This window comes from Micropterus salmoides, unplaced genomic scaffold (genome assembly GCF_014851395.1).
Source record: "Micropterus salmoides isolate LMB-PRFRI ecotype aquatic unplaced genomic scaffold, ASM1485139v1 Ms_hic_scaffold_12, whole genome shotgun sequence".
NCBI classification, from domain to species: Eukaryota; Metazoa; Chordata; class Actinopteri; order Centrarchiformes; family Centrarchidae; genus Micropterus; species Micropterus salmoides.
The window spans coordinates 24,904,485-24,922,917 of NW_024040263.1; the positions used below are offsets into that span (position 1 = coordinate 24,904,485).

Genomic DNA, 18,433 nt, shown 5'->3' on the forward strand with positions numbered 1-18,433 from the left:
CTTTCAACCACATTTCCAACCCGTTGTCATTCCCGTTGTCATATACTGACGCATGTGTAATGGCCATCTGCGCTGTTGTTTACCTTTTACCTTGTTGAAAGCCTTTCTAACACGTGGTTGAAGTTGTGAAATGGTTGCAGTCTGGTTAGGTTTTGGCTATGTTAGGTATTGGTTATGTTTAGTGAAAGGGTTAGGGGTTTGGGTTAAAATAACTATGTTATTAGTAACTAGGCTACATCATGAGCTATGTAACACATATGTACGTAAACGTAGGTATGTAAGTTAAAGTAACTTAACGTTGACTTTTGGTTTCAAACGTGATACGAACAGCAGTGTCCTGGATGAACGTCCTGTGTTTGTTTCAACCATCTATCCACCCCATCAGGACTTTGTTGCTCTTTATACTATGTCAGCTGACATCCTAAAGGATTTCTGGCAGCCCGGTGCCACTCATACAGACGCTGAAGGGTACCTTGTGTGACATCTCACTATAGTTGCTAAGTTGTCATCACGTGACCTAGGTTTAAGACTTCTGTCATGTGATAGCAGGCGGGTGTATGTAGTGGGAGACTATAACCATAAGTCATTCTGGTTATGAGGATCATAATAAGTAAACAGTAATTATTTATTAGTTAGATTTATCATAATACTTAAATGGAAAATAGTTCAAGATCTTGAAAAAATTGTAAATGAACCTTGGTTTTAATAGTATATGGTTTTGCTCAACTTTTTGCTTTGGACAAAGTTTGACTTAAAACAACATTTAGATAAATGTCACTGTCATGTATGATCAATACGTTGTTAAGCTACATTTAACATGTTAATTGTTATAACATGCTAATTAGTGAGCTTTAGAGGTGCTGGTAAGTGGATTTTGTTGCCTTATAACAGAGCCAGAATAGCTGTTTCCCTTGGTTTATAGTCTTTATGCTAAGCTAAGCTAACCGACTGCTGATGCTAGGTTCATATTTATCGTACGTACATGAAAGTGATATAGATCTTCTCATCTAACTAAGTAAGAAAGAGAACTATTCCTTTTAATGACAAAGACAAGAGACTGTAATGTTACTTTGTTCAAACAATCTTAAAACAACTTGATTTGTCCTTAAAACAAATAATTTAAAATAAATCTTACTTCACTGGCATATTTTCTGATATTTCATGTTAATTTCAGTTCACACTTTCAAGGTAATAGTGACATGAAGTCGACAGTCTTTGCCTAGAAACTTCAATTTGGAAGCTGATATGGAAATTCATATCAGCTTGGAGTGGAGTGGAGGCCATTAAAAAGAAGGAAGTGAGCATTGATCTGCTTCTGTGCTGTGCTCCCCACTCTATTTGCCTTTCCCTCTCTGGACAGTTTAGAGTAATTGCTTGCTCAAGGACTTATGAGGCCTGATTGCAGTAACCCACTGAAGCTCCATTTGTGTTTGTCCTAGTTAAACCAGACCATCAGTGATAAGGCAACATGCTCAGGATGTCATTGACATCTTAAAAGAAATAGAAACACTATTTTGACATTTGAACATAAGGCTTGTATAGAGGAAATTTCATGCCATTTTGCAGAGTCTTTGTAATAGTGGATTTTTAGTGTTTACATTATTAATACCTCTCTTTGGGGATTAGGTGTAACCTGAGTATATTTCTTGAAAGCATCAAGTCTGCATCTAATGCTCACAACATTCCCACATTCAGACTCTCAGGCTCTGTATTCTCCACATCAGTGTGCTGTCATAGCGTTGTGAGGAAGGAACACTCTTGGTGATCAGCCCTCAGTCCCTTCGGTCTGTGCCTGCCTGCACCAAAGCAGCCGACATTAGCTAAAGCAGCATCTGAGCACTGACTCAGTGATGTACCTGGGCTCTCCAAAAATAAACACACACATGCTTGCGCACCCATACATCCATGCACTCTGACACACGTGCGTGCACACGTACACACAGGCACACTGACGTCATCCATTATTTACACCCAGGTGTATCTGCATGCAAATGGCCCATTCCAAGACAATCTGATCACACAGCGGAGGCTTCGCCCGGTCTGTTCCTTCCCTCGGTGAGAATATCGCCGGGGCGGAATGGAAACTTCATTTTGCAGGGCTAATATTAGCCTGGGCCTCTGGAAAATTCCTTTTAAATGATCACAAGCTGAGAAAAGGCAAAGAATTTGTTTAGCGTTTTGCTTGACAGTATTCTCTGCATACGCGGCAGTTTGTTTCTATTTTTTATTTTTTTTTTTAGATGGTACAGCTCACTGGAGGGTCCTGGGAACACGGATGTGGTGGAAGGGAGGGCTAAGGGGACTCATATGATGAATTTTAGGACTGTTTGACTGTCAGTCTGTCTGTCTCTCTGGCTGTCTGAGTTTCTCCTGGCACTGTTAACACTTCCATGTCCTGCATCCCTGGTCATTTAACTTATTCAGAGAGCAGTTACTCCTTCAGATCTTTTTGTGCCACCTGCTCTCTGTGTGATTTGGTTTATAAGACTGTTGTAATACACACTGAAGCCTCAGTGCTACGACAATTCCAATGCTATCTGACACGAGTGATTCTTTGTTCCTATTTCACAGTATAACACACTATCTATAAAGTATTAATTTTATTTAAATTAAACACTATAAATTGGATCAAAATGAAAATAGCCATGTGTGTCCCTGTCTGTTTGTTCCCTTATACCACCATCACTGCCTGACCTATAGTTAACTCTCTTTATCATTATATGGCCCTAACTTTATAACCTGTGTGTGTGTGTGTGTCTGTGTGTCTGTGTGTCTGTGTGTGTGTGTGCTCATACATGTTTTGCTAGGAAAATCCCACCTGGCCATAGTTCAAAGGGTGAACAATGAGGGTGAGGGAGATCCTTTCTACGAGGTTCTGGGTATCGTCACCCTCGAGGACGTTATTGAAGAAATCATCAAGTCGGAGATCCTGGACGAGACTGACTTGTACAGTAGGTGTCCCTCTCGGAGCTCATGCCCCTTAGACTGTAAGGCCTCAAGGCGACTCCAGCCTGTCACAGTAAGAGCGCCAGTCTAAAATCCACTACCTGCTATAAACTGATCCAAGCCCAGCGGTTGGGCTTTACTTAACAGCTCTGTTACACAGTGACCATTTAAAACATTTATGGTATCTAGGGGTGGAACAGTATAGCATGGCACAATATATCATGATACAAAAATGTGAGAAAAGGCATTGTGGAGATGAAAATGTATTTCAGTTTTAACAAAATATGATCAGTTTGTTAATTCCAAATGGCACTTAATACAATTTTTAATATTTGCAAAGGATCAAATGATTACATGTAATGTGAAAGGTGTAACTTATAGTGATAATATGACCCGATCCTGTTTCCCCCTCAGCTCTACGGAGTTTTTTTAGCTTCTTTCAGGGCATTGTTTTGGTTTTACTGCCCTCAAATTCTGCTTTCATCAACACCATTTTCAGATGCAACGGCAGCTATTTTTAGGGAAAAAGATCTGATAAACCCACTGTACACTACCTGCTCAGCACCAAACTACAGACACAGTAACAACTAGTTGATAAACATAGAGGAGCATTTAGCAAATTGATGTTAGTGTCGCTCCATGTCTGCTGGAGGTATAAACAAGAAACTGATTGCCATAACAACATGCCATAACACATTAGCCATAACAGCTTACAATATATGATATACAGTATCTCACAAAAGTGAGTCCAACCTTCTCATTTTTGTAAATATTTGATTATATTGTTTCATGTGACAACACTGAAGAAATGACACTTTGCTACAATGTAAAGTAGTGAGGGTACAGCTTGTATAACAGTGTAAATTTGCTGTCCCCTCAAAATTACACATTACACAGCCATTAATGTCTAAACTGCTGGCAACAAAAGTGAGTACACCCCTAAGTGAAAATGTCCTGTTAGTTTCATTCCTGTCAAACTCTTAAACCCTGTTTCATGTATCACACCAAACCATGAGCTGGGTGTACTCGCTCACCTCTAATGGTAACAGAAAAGGGCTGCAGACATGGCTTATGTGCCACTCTATTTGTTGCCCTGATACATATGGCTTTAAGTAATGCTAAGAATGTGGTAAGCTAACAGTGTAGCCCCCTAAAGCGGTCTTTTAGTTCTGAGAAGAACACCACAGCTACATTTCCAGAAAAAGCAATAAGCTTTGGGTAACTCAAGTTTAGTCACCCTATGACCCGGGAGGACTAGCTCAATATCTGCTGAAAAAGTTTTAGTTTGTGTCTTATGCTTGACTTTTAATTTTGCCTTCTCAGCTGACAACAAGACGAAGAAGAAAATCACCCATCGGGAAAGGAAGCAGGATTTCTCGGCCTTCAAGCCTACCGACAATGAAATGAAGGTTAAAATATCACCTCAGCTTCTGCTGGCTACCCTGCGTTTCCTAGCAACAGGCAAGTGGGCTGCGTTGCTGCTTGACTTCCCCCAGTGTGCCCTCAGCCCCTCACTGTGGGGAAAGTGTGTGTGTGTGTGTGTGTGTGTGTGTGTGTGTGTGTGTGTGTGTGTGAGCTGTTTGTGTGTGCATGTGCCCGTATGGGCTTTGAGTTTTGGGCAAGTGGGTGTAGGGAGGAGTGAGTATGTGTGTAGAATGAGTATCTGTTGTTTGTGTGTGTGGGGGAATGAGCTGTGTGAAGACTCACAACAAGTGTGTTGGTTTGCATGTGTGTGTGTTTATGAATAGGTGGAAGGCCTCTCAGGAGCACGGCACGGGATGTCTGTTCAGGCTGCGCGCGGATCCCAAAAAAACGCAGACGTCTATTTGCTTGCATGTCATGCACCGGCGGTTACATGTTGAGATCTTAGCTCACAGCTTTAAAAACACCACCCTGTTTACTTACACTCGTTCCTCAGTGACATCACGTCCAGCATTTTTGGCCTATGATCGAGGTTCTCACACAAGTCGACGTACTTAGTGTAAAATGTGAAATATTTCACCCGCTTTCCCTTGGGAAATGGATTTCTGAACAGGCTGCAGAATGTCCAAGTACTACTACACCAGCAGCAGTAGTTGACTATGCCTCATTGCAGTTGGATTTGCTTTAGAACTTTGACCTAGCAGCTAAGTGTTGATTAAGTTCCTCTAAAGGCTATTAGGGAGTTTAGTTCCTGGTGGTGGAGCCAGCAGCCAGCTGACACATATCACCGCCGCTGAGTTAAAGGAGCTGATTGGCCCATTAGGTAGTTGAAGCAGGCCAGTCACAATCTGGATACGGTGTTTAAAAGGTATAAATGAGTTTGTGGTCACATTTGTATGTTAGTTCACTCAGATACATGCAGTTATAGCTTAAACTAAATTTCAAAGCATTAGTTAGTCTGGCAATTTTAGATGTAGTCAAGTTCTTTTTTTTTTTCATTTATATAGCTCAACAATCACAAATATGCCTCAAAGGGCTTTCCAATCAAACCAACATACACTTCATGCTAATAATGAAAGGACAGTGTCCTTTCATTATTAGCATAGTTGACGTCCCTAAAATTGCCATGTAAGTCTATTTGTGCCGCTCTGTTTGTGGGCAAGTTTCATTCACAAAAATGACACCCAAGAGTGCTTTCGGAAATCATCAGCAGACAAAAAAGTAGCAAATTTAGCAGTGTCTGTAGTGGTACAAGGGGACCAAGAACAGCAAATATTAATAGTACACTACAGCAGCCTACAATGAGTCATTAGAGCAGTAAGAGAAATAAATCTTTTGACGCCTAGGTAGATGCTACAAAACGCCTTTCTAAAGCAATGTGTTCCATAACTCAGATGAGAGACGGTCAAGTGGACATGACAGTCGTGCACATACTAAACGAGAAAATATTAGCCTATGTTGGGCCTATGTGATGTTACATTGTCTGATGCGAGGGAGCTATTCACCTGGACCGAAATATGGCGATAAAATCAGAAAATAAAAAAAGATTTGTCTAACAGCAGTTCCAGCAGTAATTTAAAAAAAGCTGTGATGGTGATGATATTGTAATTGTAATTTTTCACTGGTTATTTACTTTTTATTTTAGTTGATTTTTGTCACATATTTAACTCCACAGTCGTTTGGTTTAGGGCATTATGATTCATAAAGCAAATGGAGAGTGTCACACTATCTGTACCTGACTCGTACGAGTGGTCTCTGTGGAGAACTCTGTAATGTGTACGTGCCACTTAAGAATCAATCCGTTTGTATGAGCGGTTCTTGCACGAGGCCCATTTGTTGAATAGATGTTCAGTTTATAAAATGTCAGATGTAAGTGATGAATGTCAATTATTGCGGAGCCAAAGGTGACATCATTAAATTGCTTGTATTGTACAGCCAACGCTCCAAAACCAATTATTATTATAGTTTATAATAAAATTACCTTGAAAAATGTAAATCATTCATCATGTAAAAAAAGTCTAAAATACCACAGAATTTTTTAAACTCGCAAATATTGATTTTGGTATCAGCCTCAGAATTTAGTAGGTTTTGGACTATAATTTATGTCCTTACAGTCTCTGTCTCTGTCTTTGGTTCTTCAGAGGTCGAGCCATTTGCACCGGTGCAAATGTCAGAGAAGATTTTGCTACGCTTGTTGAAGCACCCCAACGTCATCCAGGAGCTGAAATATGATGAGAAGAACAAGCGGGCTGCAGAGCACTACCTCTTCCACAGGAACAAGCCCGTGGACTATTTCATCCTCTTACTGCAGGTGTGTGGACTCAATGAGGTACAAAGTGAAGGACGTAGCACGGGTTTTGGTCTAAAACATGTCCAACATCGGACCTTCTACTGGACTCCTGCGTTTAAAACGATTTACAGCAAAAAATCAAAGTATGTCCCTATTTAATAAGAACAATATTTGAAGTCATAAAGAATGTAATAATAGTATTTGTACCCTAACCAAACTACACTAGGCTATACATTATACAGAAACACGTTTAAGACAGGGATGCTGCTGTTAATACGACAAGTGGTTGTTTACCTTGGTCCTACAGTTTTTCACAGCATAGCCATCCATCTAACAGAGCTGTACAGCAGGTTTGTTCCCATTGGGACCACGCATTCAAAAAAGGCATGCATGGTATGACTGTACTGCCGGGCAGTTTGGATTAAAGCACGCAACAATACAGCTTTAGTACTGACACAAATGTATATATATATATAGTGTCAGTCCTGCTATATTAGTTACAATTATTTATTCAAAAACAAGCGAATGAAAACAAGTGCTGCTGTCCTTCATGCAGCCTTGCAGTTTGAAAACGGGTCTGAATGTCCACTCTGTTTCTGAATATGTTGCTGGTGCCAACACAGAGGCTTCCTCTTTGGTCTTAGGGAGAGTATCAAGTCTTTATAAAAAGGCTCAAGCTCAAGGGAAGTCCCAACTCACTGGCGCTCAAGTGGAGTTGGAAGTCTTTGTCAAACATGTCATACATGTAGTCCAAATCAGTATTTAGTATGCAGCTGGAACTCCACTTCTTTTTTCAAATATATTGACATTCACATAGTTTTTATATTTTCCCTATTAGTCCAGTCAAAATGTGTAATAGCCCTGGATCAAATGAGGTCCAGGTAGGATGAGTGTGGGGTCACTGCCCTGATTATATTGAGACCGGGTTTAGGAGCAGATTGGGAGCTATTAAAACAGAGTACAGATTTTCTGCAAGTATTTAAAAGGAAATGAAGGAGGGAAGGAGGTGGGGCTGGATTTGTTCTAAACTCACAGGCAGGATGAATAAAGATATTTCAGCAGGAAAAGTGGCAAAGCTGTAGCGGAAATCTTAGAAAGGGTAACTGACACAATGAAGCACTAATGCTCCATACAATTTATGCGCAATTGAGAGTTAATTAGAAAAGAAACTGTAATAACAAATGCACAGTCTGAAAGGATGGATAAAAAATTCCTAAAATGCAAACAGTTTGAAAAGTAAGTTGAGTAGCCTAACTTGTTATTTGAAATATTGTGTTTTGTACAGAACATAGTTTGTTTAAGCAACACTTTGTTCTTTGTTCTGGATCTTACCGTCACAGGGGAAAGTGGAGGTGGAGGCAGGAAAAGAGGGGATGAAGTTTGAAGCGGGACCGTTCTCCTTCTATGGGATGATGGCGCTGACAGCCTCGCCAGGTAAAATCTCTGACCAACGAGATTTTTGCCAGTTTAATGTTCTCAAAATCCCCTGTTGGAGTGAAACATCATTATTCATTGTTGAGTAAACCATAAAAACGTAGCTTTGTACTAGTATACAACTTTAGTACTTTTTTGGAACTGACTGAAATGTGTCCATAGCACCAACTACTGAACGCTCAGATTCATACTCCTTTTTATATATATCTGATTAGATCATCATTTTACAAATTGTAGCCAGTGTTCTGTTGAAGGAAAGTTTTTGTACAGCTGCTCCGGTTTGTGTTTTTTTTTGAGAACTTTGTCTCCTTGTGTTAAATAAAGAATGGGGAGAGAAACATGTTTATATTCCTCAGTGTAATATCAAAAAAAGTATTGTTTCGGTGTATCAAAAACATTTTAAACATTACTGAGCCCCAGTCACAAACACAGTATAGAGGGCAGTATGCATATAACATATTTCTTTGTTCTTCTAACTTCACAATGATTACACATTGCTTGATTTGCCTTCTTGCTGTAAACTGTGTTGGTGAGAGCTAAATACAATCAGTGTCAACTCCATGTCCTAAATCCTGCTGAAATGGACCTGCCCGCTGTCTGCCTCCCCTGATGTGTGTTCGTTCAGTTATCAGTTATCAGTTAAGGATTGTCTGTGATTAAAAGCCAAACTTTCCTCTGATTGATGGTTATGAGTGACGGTTGCACGACTGACAAGGCAGTCCTGTGGTGACATCATGAGAAAGCGTTGCCTACTGATCCTCTCAGTTCATTCACAAACCGCACTACAGTTCATAGCCCTTTTTCAACTGTTGTGATTCACATGTGGTGGTGGGTTCTGAGAGACACCTACTGGTGAAAAAGCAGCATAACCTTGCTGTCATGTGTGCAGGCACTCGGCAGTCAGAAATCAAAAATCAAATCAGAGACTTTATGATTAGATATGATGGTGTATCAGTAGTGCATCTTTAGCTGCTCAGTAGCAGTTAAGCTGATTGTCAGTTTGCTCCTGTTGCTGATGCTTCTCTATCAGATTTAATCCAAGTTTACTATTTGTATATATGCACTGATTATTTCTCAACTTTGACAGACTCTCCTCTTTCTTTTCTTCCTCTTTTGTCCTTCTCTGGTATCTTCCCTCCCTCCCCCAAGTGCCTCTGTCCCTGTCTCGTACATTTGTGGTCAGTAGGGCTGAATCATTAGCGGGATCTCCAGGTACAGTGGCCTTTTCTGTCTATGCACGCACCTATCTTCACATTTAATACCTCACTAATATCATCCCGTTGACCAATTAGATGTGTGATTTTGAAGATTTTGCTGAAATGGAAAGGTTACATAGAAGATTGTCTTCATGAGTGGCTTTTTGTTTTGTGGCCACGAATGTGTTGACGTCTGAAAGTCTGTTTGTACCTGAATGCAAAATGTACTGTATGTTCATGCATGTGTAAGTGAAGGAGCCATTAGTCAAGTGGCTGAATGGTGCTGGAGACTGGAGGCCCCAGCGTGGACACAGGCTCCACCCCGATCGCCCCTAACCTTTAACCCTCTGACTACATAAACAAGACCTACAGCTACAGCCCCCTGCCGCCTGACACCACTGAGTGCACATACAAAGACATGCACGTACACATATGTTCACATGCACGTGTACACAGAGCGCACACACTCCACACATAACTATGGACATGCTGCCAGGAACACAAACACACCCACATGTATCCGGAAATGCAGTTGAACAAATACACTCTTTCTGTTTTTAGCAGTGACCTACAGTGCTCCCCCTTTTTTTCACCTAGTTTGGTGCCCCACGGCGCACACGTTTGAGTGTGTCTGCACATACATAAATGCATTTTGTGTGTATTGTTGACACACACCGCCATTTTCTGTATTGACCTGGCCCCTGCGCCCCCTAGAAAGTGGAGTACTAATCCGCAAGAGTTCACATGCCAGGTCTTTGGCCCACTGCGCTTGGTCCGCACACGCACGCACACACATATTCCTACATGGGATTACATACATTCCAGTCGGCGTAGTAGCATTAGCGTTGGCCAAGCCGTTTCCACTTTGTTGTGTGTGATTTTCACTAGGCTTCTTTAAGAAGTGGAAAACATAATCTGGCTTTAATTAAAAATAAAACAAAAAAAAAAACCAGAACAAGTTTTCTATGTGGTAGCACATGGAAGCAGCATCACTGGAGACCACCAACTCAATATCTGCATGAATGGATGAAACTCCCCCTCACCTAGAGACTTACAGAGAAATTAGATTTCCATACATCACAGCAAGCATCTGTGCTTATATCTAACATTTGACCTGGAAAAATGTCACCAGTACACAGGATCTTAAGTGCTACTGAAGCTGTTGAGCAGCTCAAGTAGTTTAGGAGAAAATTTTGAGTTAAAGCAGGTACATCGCAAGAGTTTTTACATCTGAAGCTATCAGAATCTGCAAAATATGTCCAAATAGACAATGCATTTTACTTACAACTGTGATGATGAACCTGTTCAGGCTATGGAGAGCACCTAACCAGACCAAACAACAATATGGAGTCATTGATGATTGGCACCTCTGTTAATTAAAAAAAGGCTAACTAAGAGTCCACACCTACGCTAGCCGCTTTGTACTGGCTGTACTCAGGGACAGAGGCGCTTTGAACTAATGCTAACATACTCACAGTGACAATGCCAACAATGTGATGCTAAGGGGGTGTAATGTTTACCATCTTAGTTTGGTATTTTAGCATGCTAATATTAGCTTATAAGCACTAAACTTAATTAATGATGGGAATGTATTAGACAATTTAAATTTTGGCCTGATGATGGCGCTAGAAGAACTATCAGAGGATCACCAAAGTTATTACAATTAATCCTATGGGGGACATGAATATCTTTACCTGATTTCTTGGCAATACATCAAGACATGAATTACAAAACCACAATAGCCTCATGGTGGTACTAGAAGAAAAGTCAGGAGACTGTGGAGTGATTATGATTTATCCTCTGCACACCATAAATTTCTGTACAAAATTTCATGGCAATCCATCCAGCGGTTAATGAGATATTTTAGTTAGGAACAAAGTGGTGGAGTGCGCAACTGACATTGCCATCCCCAGAGATGCTGGCGTGTATAAAAATGGTTGTAAAATGAGAGCTGTAAATTCTCACAGCCAAAGGAGATCAAGGAGATCAAGTTAACCCTGCAAAGTCCTTACCTTGTTCTCAAATTTTACCTAGAAGAAATCTCCACACCCCGCAATCCTGTACGCAGGATAAGCAGTTGACGATGGATGGATGGATGGAACTCTCCACAAGCAAACAACAAACCAAACAAACGGGGGGGGCATGCCTTTATCATTTGTGGTTGTGAAAGAAGCATACAGTCAGATACTTTTGCATTTCCTAGCATTACTACTTGTTAAGGGGGAAAAAACTAAGGCAAAAAAAGATAAGATATTCCCACCATGGCCTATTAGTAGCTCCATACTAATACTAATGTGAAATAACCTGCATCAAGACAAATCTATGATATCTCAATATAGAGTACTAAGTCTCAATTTATTTTATTATGTATTCTTCTCTCACATCACCTCCTTACAGAAAATAAATCTCCTCCACGACCATTTGGACTCAACCACTCAGACTCTCTGAACAGGAGTGATCGTATAGACGCCATCACCCCAACACTCGGCAGCAGCAACAACCAGCTCAACTCCTTCCTGCAGATCTACGTGCCTGACTACTCAGTCAGAGCGCGCTCAGACCTGCAGTTTATAAAGGTGAGACTATACACATGACTATATTTAACCTTAACAGTTTGATCAGTGTGTATGTTTAATAACAACACAGATGCTGGTATTGAAGTTGCAGGATATTGAGGTTTTGAAGATTGAAAAGGGGATTAATAAAATGTCTAATAAAACATCTGACATGTGGAGAAATTAATTAATTAATTACAATACATTTTAAACTCATTGCATGCTACCTGCTCAGCACCAAACAGCAGGCAGACAAAGTTAGTGACTAGCAGGTGAACATAATGCAGCATTTAGCAGCTATAGAGCCACATGTTACCTGCAGGAGATGGTAGAGACCACAAACAGAGCTGAAAGAGACTGAATGCTGGACCTGACATTTGTCAGGTTGCCAAAAAACACAACTACAAATGTTGGTCCATTTCTGCTGCATGTGTAAATAAGCAACAGTTTACCAATAACAACTTTATATGATAATATGCTGCCTTCAATTGGCCAAGAAACTTGATTAAAGCTGCTTTAAGAATTTAGTTAAATTAAAAGAGAAATTTCAAGTATAGCTTTTTTATCAGTTGGTATCTTGCTTCGCCAGATGGCTCCTCATGTAGACGTTAATCTAACTCACTTATGCCCCACGCACTCCTCACCAGAGCCTTGTTGTGGCAAAACTAGAGCTCTGAAGTGGTTGTCTTTGCCCACCTCTGAAACTTTGAAGAAGGCAAATTAACCTTTTAATTGTTTACTTAACTGCTTTGTGCTTTGATTTATTATTTTATTCATTAGTAAACATAAAAATGTATTTTTGTCAGGGTCGAAAAGTCTTACATTCACTACACATACACTCATTGGACACTGTTTACTGAAACTGAGATCCTCTAACTACTTTTTTAACTAGCATCTCATTTAGTGGTAGGGATACCCTACAGATTTTAATTCAGAATGATTGTTCAATTAATTAAAAAATCTATAAATTTTTCATAGAATATATCTACATAAATATGTTCATGGAGTAACAGTCATGTGATGAAATTGATTAGGGCACAAATAGTATTTAATGAAATATCAATATTGCCTATACTCATTGGCAAATCGATATCAATCAAATGTTCACAGACTGGCATAACAATACTACTACTACTACAAATATAATAATAATAATAATAATAATAATAGTATTTTAGCACTTATTAAAACCAGAGATTTACATGGACAAAAAGAAAAACACACACATTTACCCAAATTGAACTGAAGGTTATAAAAAACATAAGATACAAATATGTTTGTATAAAGCTATTTAAAAGAGAAAGAGAAAAAGTTATTTAAAAAATAATATATTCACTTTGTAGGGACCTACCAGCACTGGAAGCCCATTTAGTTACAACCATGGATATATTACAATATTAAAACTGGATACTAGACCCAAAGATGTTGCCTATTCAGTCCAATGAGAATTGCTCTCCTGCAATTGCCAAAAAAGGTTTCTAGCTTCCAGGTTTATATTCGGGGTATGCGGCACACTGAATATGCCCTGTAGTGTAAATCTCCATGGATCAAAATTCTGTCATAATCAAAAAGATTCATGATTGCCTTTTGTTTGCAGTTTGAGGTGTTTTACAGACTTCTCTTTTATAATGGTGGCCTATTGGGAAAATGTTTTTTGGGCGGCTAGGGAATTTTTCGCTGTGGTCACTGGGCAAAATTGGAAGCAAGGCTGAGTGGCGGCTGCCCTATCCAGGTCTAATTTTACATCCATGGTCACAATCCTCTGCTCTGACATTGGACCTCATCATGGCTCCATCTTCTCTGTTTCCTAGGTAACACGCCAACAGTACCAGAACGCCGTAATGGCGTCACGGATGGACAAAACGCCTCAATCGTCAGACAGTGAGTTCACTAAGATCGAGCTCACGCTGACGGAGCTCCATGATGGAGTGGAGACCCCCGCCATCGTCACCACAACAGCCAGCACTACCAGCACCACCCCTGCCGTGTCTGTACTCGTGGCCAACGAAACGTCGCACCTGCTCAACCAGCAGCAGAACTGTGTGGGCCTCAGCAGGAGTAACCACAGCGCCCACAACGAGGGACCCATCTAGCCCCCACCGAGACCGGTGGAGACCCAGACCCTCCACCCTGTCTCGTGGACACACACATAGCGTTGGCACAGATGGTGATGAGGGAAAGTGCGAAGTGGAGGCGGGTGGAGTGAGGCTTCTGCTCCAACTAGTAGCCCCAAGTCAGTGAGTCAGTGAGACCCTTTCACAGAGGGGCAGTGGGGAAGATGGGTGCTGTGTCACCCTGAACGCCCCCCACCTGAACGCTGTCAGAATCCCTGCTGTACTACACCCTCTTACAGAGGGTGGACTCCGACAGTACCTGTGGCTGAGCTTCTTTTTTGGGACAATCTGACACTTTCATAGCGGTGACTTGGATTAGAGGAAACAGAGTGCATGCAAAACCGTGTCCCTTTCCCCTACACACACACACAACGTAACACAACACTGTATTTTCTCCTCAGGCCAAAGACTTTGGTCCCCATTCTTACACTGGACACAGACTGTTTTTGCACACATACGCATATTTAAACACATTCACACACACACACACACACACACACACACACACACACACTCATACATACAAATGCAACTCCCCCACCCGTGCATCTTTCAGGGAGCTCAGTCAACTGTTGATCCCATCAGCGAGGACTCAAACCCAAACAAGCAGAGAGCAACGGTTAGTCAAAGACTGCACCAAAAAATGCTTTGACAGAAACCGTTAAAACCATGAACCAAGAATGTTTTCCTGTATTTATTTATTTTATAATATTGTATGTATATATGTATGCGTGGAGACATGATATGACATAAACTGGCATATGAGCATGCACGAGCATGTACACAAAGGAGTGCGTGGGGCACACGTGTCATATCAGAAAGGACATGCTACATATATGGAGACGAACATCCATTCATGTATATGAGGAGGTGAGGGTCTTTTACAGATACAGTATGTATATTACAGATCTTGTTATTTTTACTATTATCCTAAATCAGGCTTATGATACACCTATCTTTTTCACCTTTAAAAAAATCACACTATTGCCTTTAAGAGAAATCATATAATTAATTATTTTAACAAAGTGCAATGAACCACAATTTATTTAAGAGATGATTATGAATAGAAAACAAATCACTGTATTATAAATTGACAGTTATATTTGTATGTATGTACTGTATGTATATGTATATTTGTTTTTGAAAAATGCTAAACTGCAGCCATCCACAAGCAAAATTGTCCTTAGTCAGTCTCTCTTCCTCTTTGTCTCTTTCATGTTTTTGCATCCTTTGACCTCAGCGTCTACTTTATGTTCATATTGGAGTAATGATGCCGAGACTATTCACCACAATGGAGGGAGGCGGGGCTACTGTATGCATGCAGAGTTTATGTGTCTTATATTTTTTTTGCCAATTTTAAAGCATAATCAAACTTGATAATTGCACAGTATTAATGACCTCATCTAACATGTTGAGCATCATCAACGTCACAAAAAGTAACCTCGACATTAAACATGTCCATAAATGATACACAGCTATGCTTTTCCACTGTTTATGTGTGAATGTATTTTTTGTTTGTTAGTCTGTTTTCCGCATGTGTGGTACTTGCATGTTTGTGTCTGCAAAACATAGCCCGGTGGCTCAGTCCGTAAAGGCTATTTTTTGACAGTAGTGAATGTGAAAGAGACTAGACTTTACTTGTTTTGGCATCCCATACAGTGTATATAATCTATGTTTAATAATTCTTGAGTTAATTCAGATCAAAAATCTAAAATATTCTTCACAAATGTTGGCTGCTATTAAATAGAGATATTTATATTGATTTAATTTTATCTTAGAAACACTGTAGCCATATATGTTTATTTCTTTCACAATATCAAGAACACACAATTAAAGAATAGTTTGACATTTTGGGAAATGCGCTAATTCGCATTCTGGCTGAGAGTTTGACGAGAAGATCGATACCACTCTCATATGTCTATGCTAAATATGAAGCTACAGCCAGCAGCTGGTTAGCTTAGCCTAAACAGGGGGAATCAGCTAGTTAGCTAGCCTGGCACTTTCAAAGGGTTAAAAAAATCCTCTAAATCTCATTAATTACTCCTGGAAGTCACTCCTCTGGGCCAAAAAAAAGAGCCCCACTACAGCCACAGCTTGACATTTTTACACTAAATGTTACACTAATTAGCACATTAATCCCCAACAAAAAAAGTTGTGATTTTTACAGTTGGTGATGTGTCTGTAAATGCCTTATACTCCAGTACTAGTACCATACTAGTAAGTATTCCTGGAGTAATTAGTAAGCTTTATTTATTTATTTTCTTGTCTTCATGCTAAGCTAGGCTAACATCTTCCAGGGCTCCAGCTTCATATTTAGCATGATATAAGAGCGGTATCAATCTTCTCATCTAACTCTCTCTGCAAGAAAGCAAATAAGTGTAAATGTCTGTGTGTTTCTTTTTTCGTTTGTGTTTTTTGTGCTTTAGTACCTTCTTGCCCTTATTGTTTTACCTCATAAAAACAGGAAAGAGTTTTAAGATACTGTATGTGTGCTTGAAATTTTTCCTACAAAAGTTTTAGTGTAGAATAATTGTTTACTTCATATCTGTAGGGGCCTAGATTTTTAAGTCTAACTATAAAGTTACTTTGATTCCACTTCCAGACCTGTTCATTAATATATGTACTGTATGCTGGCAGTTTTTTTGCCACCTTACAGGCAACATCAGTGTCCTAAAGGTGAATGCCATTCGTTTAATATTCAGTTACAGTTTGTAACCACTGGTGGTCGCTGTTTCCATATGTAATCCAATGTGTGCCTGTTAGCAGCCTCTGAAAGCAGCACACATGGACAAACAGCCCTTCCATTTGTTAAGCCACGAGGGGCGTCTGGGTTGTATAACCAGACATACAGGACTCTGCGTTGTTTGCAGATGTGTTCGCTGTTGTTTATTGTTTACTTGAAAGTGCTCCTATGCAGCAGGCCCACTCTGCTCTGCAGGGACAATCACTCCAGAGATAAAGCAATGAATGACGATCAGTTTGTAAGATTGTGCTTGTGACATTCATACTCTGCTTTGCTTTACAAGCCATTGGATGTCAGTGTCTGACAGGGGAACAAGAAGCATGATAACATTGCAAACCTCCAAACGCACAACAGGAAACAATGGGGGGGGGGGGGGGGGGGGGCTGCCGGGCTGGGTTATTTCAATTTTCTGTTACACACCACTTTACACACAAATCTTTTTCTCTCACACACTCCATCCTCTGCTGAACAGAGATTATCATTCTTCCGTTATGTGAATGCTTTGCAGGCCTGTGTTTAACTGGTCTTTTGTCCATCCCAATGCTGCTACTGTACCCATGTGCTGTCCATAATGCTTCTTCTACCTGAAAACAACATTCCCATTGCCTCCACCAGCTGGTGGTTTAATAAAAAAGTGAATGATTAACAGACAGACAGTTGGTGGCTCAATGTACTCAATCTAAAGCTCTGCTGCTTCTATATGTTTTGTTATGAGGCTGTTGGTTTGCTTTAGCAACAACAACAAAAAAAAAACAGCCAGTTGCTAAATATGACTTTCTTTTGAATAATATATGCACGCTTGTTAGTCATTGAAATATACAGTAGCAATTAAAATGTGACTTTGTAACTTTTGAGTGTATAAATAACAGTGTTCCTCTTTCATAGGCAATAAAATGCACCCTTACCCAATTCAATACACTTAGCAGTTTTGCTGCTACAGCCTTACATGGTCTGGTATGGCCAGTAGCTAGTAATGGCTAATTTTAGCTAATGTTAGCAAATCCCATAATTGTCACTTTTGGCTAGAGTGATTGCTTGTTCAGCTAAAGCTACATAGTCTCGCTGAAAACCTACATAGAAGTAACAACACAGTGAAGAATGAAAAAAAAGAGGCTGCTGAGGGCCAGGGAATATAAATGAAATATGTTTTGTTCACTAGTAATAATATTATTTTAAGCCAAAATACATTTATGCAATATAAACATTAATGAGGCTTTTCAGGATGTGTTGGTCATCTTTTATTGAGGATAGTAACTTTGCTGTGCTCACTGAGGCAAAATTGCTGAGTCAGGAAATGCTGCAGCAGCACACATCATTACATAATGTGATTCAACTCTAGGAACTCTAGGAGCAGCGAGTTCATGAAATGCATAGAAGTTTATAGGCCCGAGAATTGAGCCCAGGAGGCTCTTTACTTTGATTATGACTCGCTTCTAACAATCCAATTCACAGCGTTTCAGCACTTTAAGGAACACTATGTAACTAACTCTGTAATTGAAAAACACATTCTTCCTCTTACAAACAATAAGTTGAACTCTTAAGCAATAAAGCGACCCTTACTCATCACACGCAGAGGGTTTAGCTGCTACTGCATTAACTGGTCTGGTATGACCAGTAGCTGGCTGGCAGCTAATGTTCATGAACTTCAGAAAGATAATGCTATGTAACATGTATGTGACTGTTGTGCTACTGTAAAGCTACATTTTAGCATGTCAACTTCTTCACAAAGTGGC

The 18,433-nt window shown here is 40.0% G+C and overlaps 1 protein-coding gene across 2 annotated transcripts in view; it reads left to right on the forward strand.

The window, feature by feature from the left end:
• The window catches only part of cnnm2b (cyclin and CBS domain divalent metal cation transport mediator 2b), a 37,417-nt gene extending 20,979 nt beyond the window's left edge, over window positions 1-16,438 (forward strand). The window contains exons 2-8 of one of the 2 annotated variants that reach the window (XM_038714192.1): window positions 2,808-2,951; window positions 4,270-4,407; window positions 6,510-6,679; window positions 7,999-8,092; window positions 9,242-9,304; window positions 11,686-11,864; window positions 13,655-16,438. In XM_038714192.1, the coding sequence (XP_038570120.1) occupies window positions 2,808-2,951; window positions 4,270-4,407; window positions 6,510-6,679; window positions 7,999-8,092; window positions 9,242-9,304; window positions 11,686-11,864; window positions 13,655-13,936 (1,070 nt within the window). In that variant the 3' untranslated portion in view covers window positions 13,937-16,438. The remainder of the gene's footprint in view (window positions 1-2,807; window positions 2,952-4,269; window positions 4,408-6,509; window positions 6,680-7,998; window positions 8,093-9,241; window positions 9,305-11,685; window positions 11,865-13,654) is intronic. The other variant, XM_038714193.1, reaches the window with a different exon arrangement.
• Window positions 16,439-18,433: the final 1,995 nt, after the last annotated feature.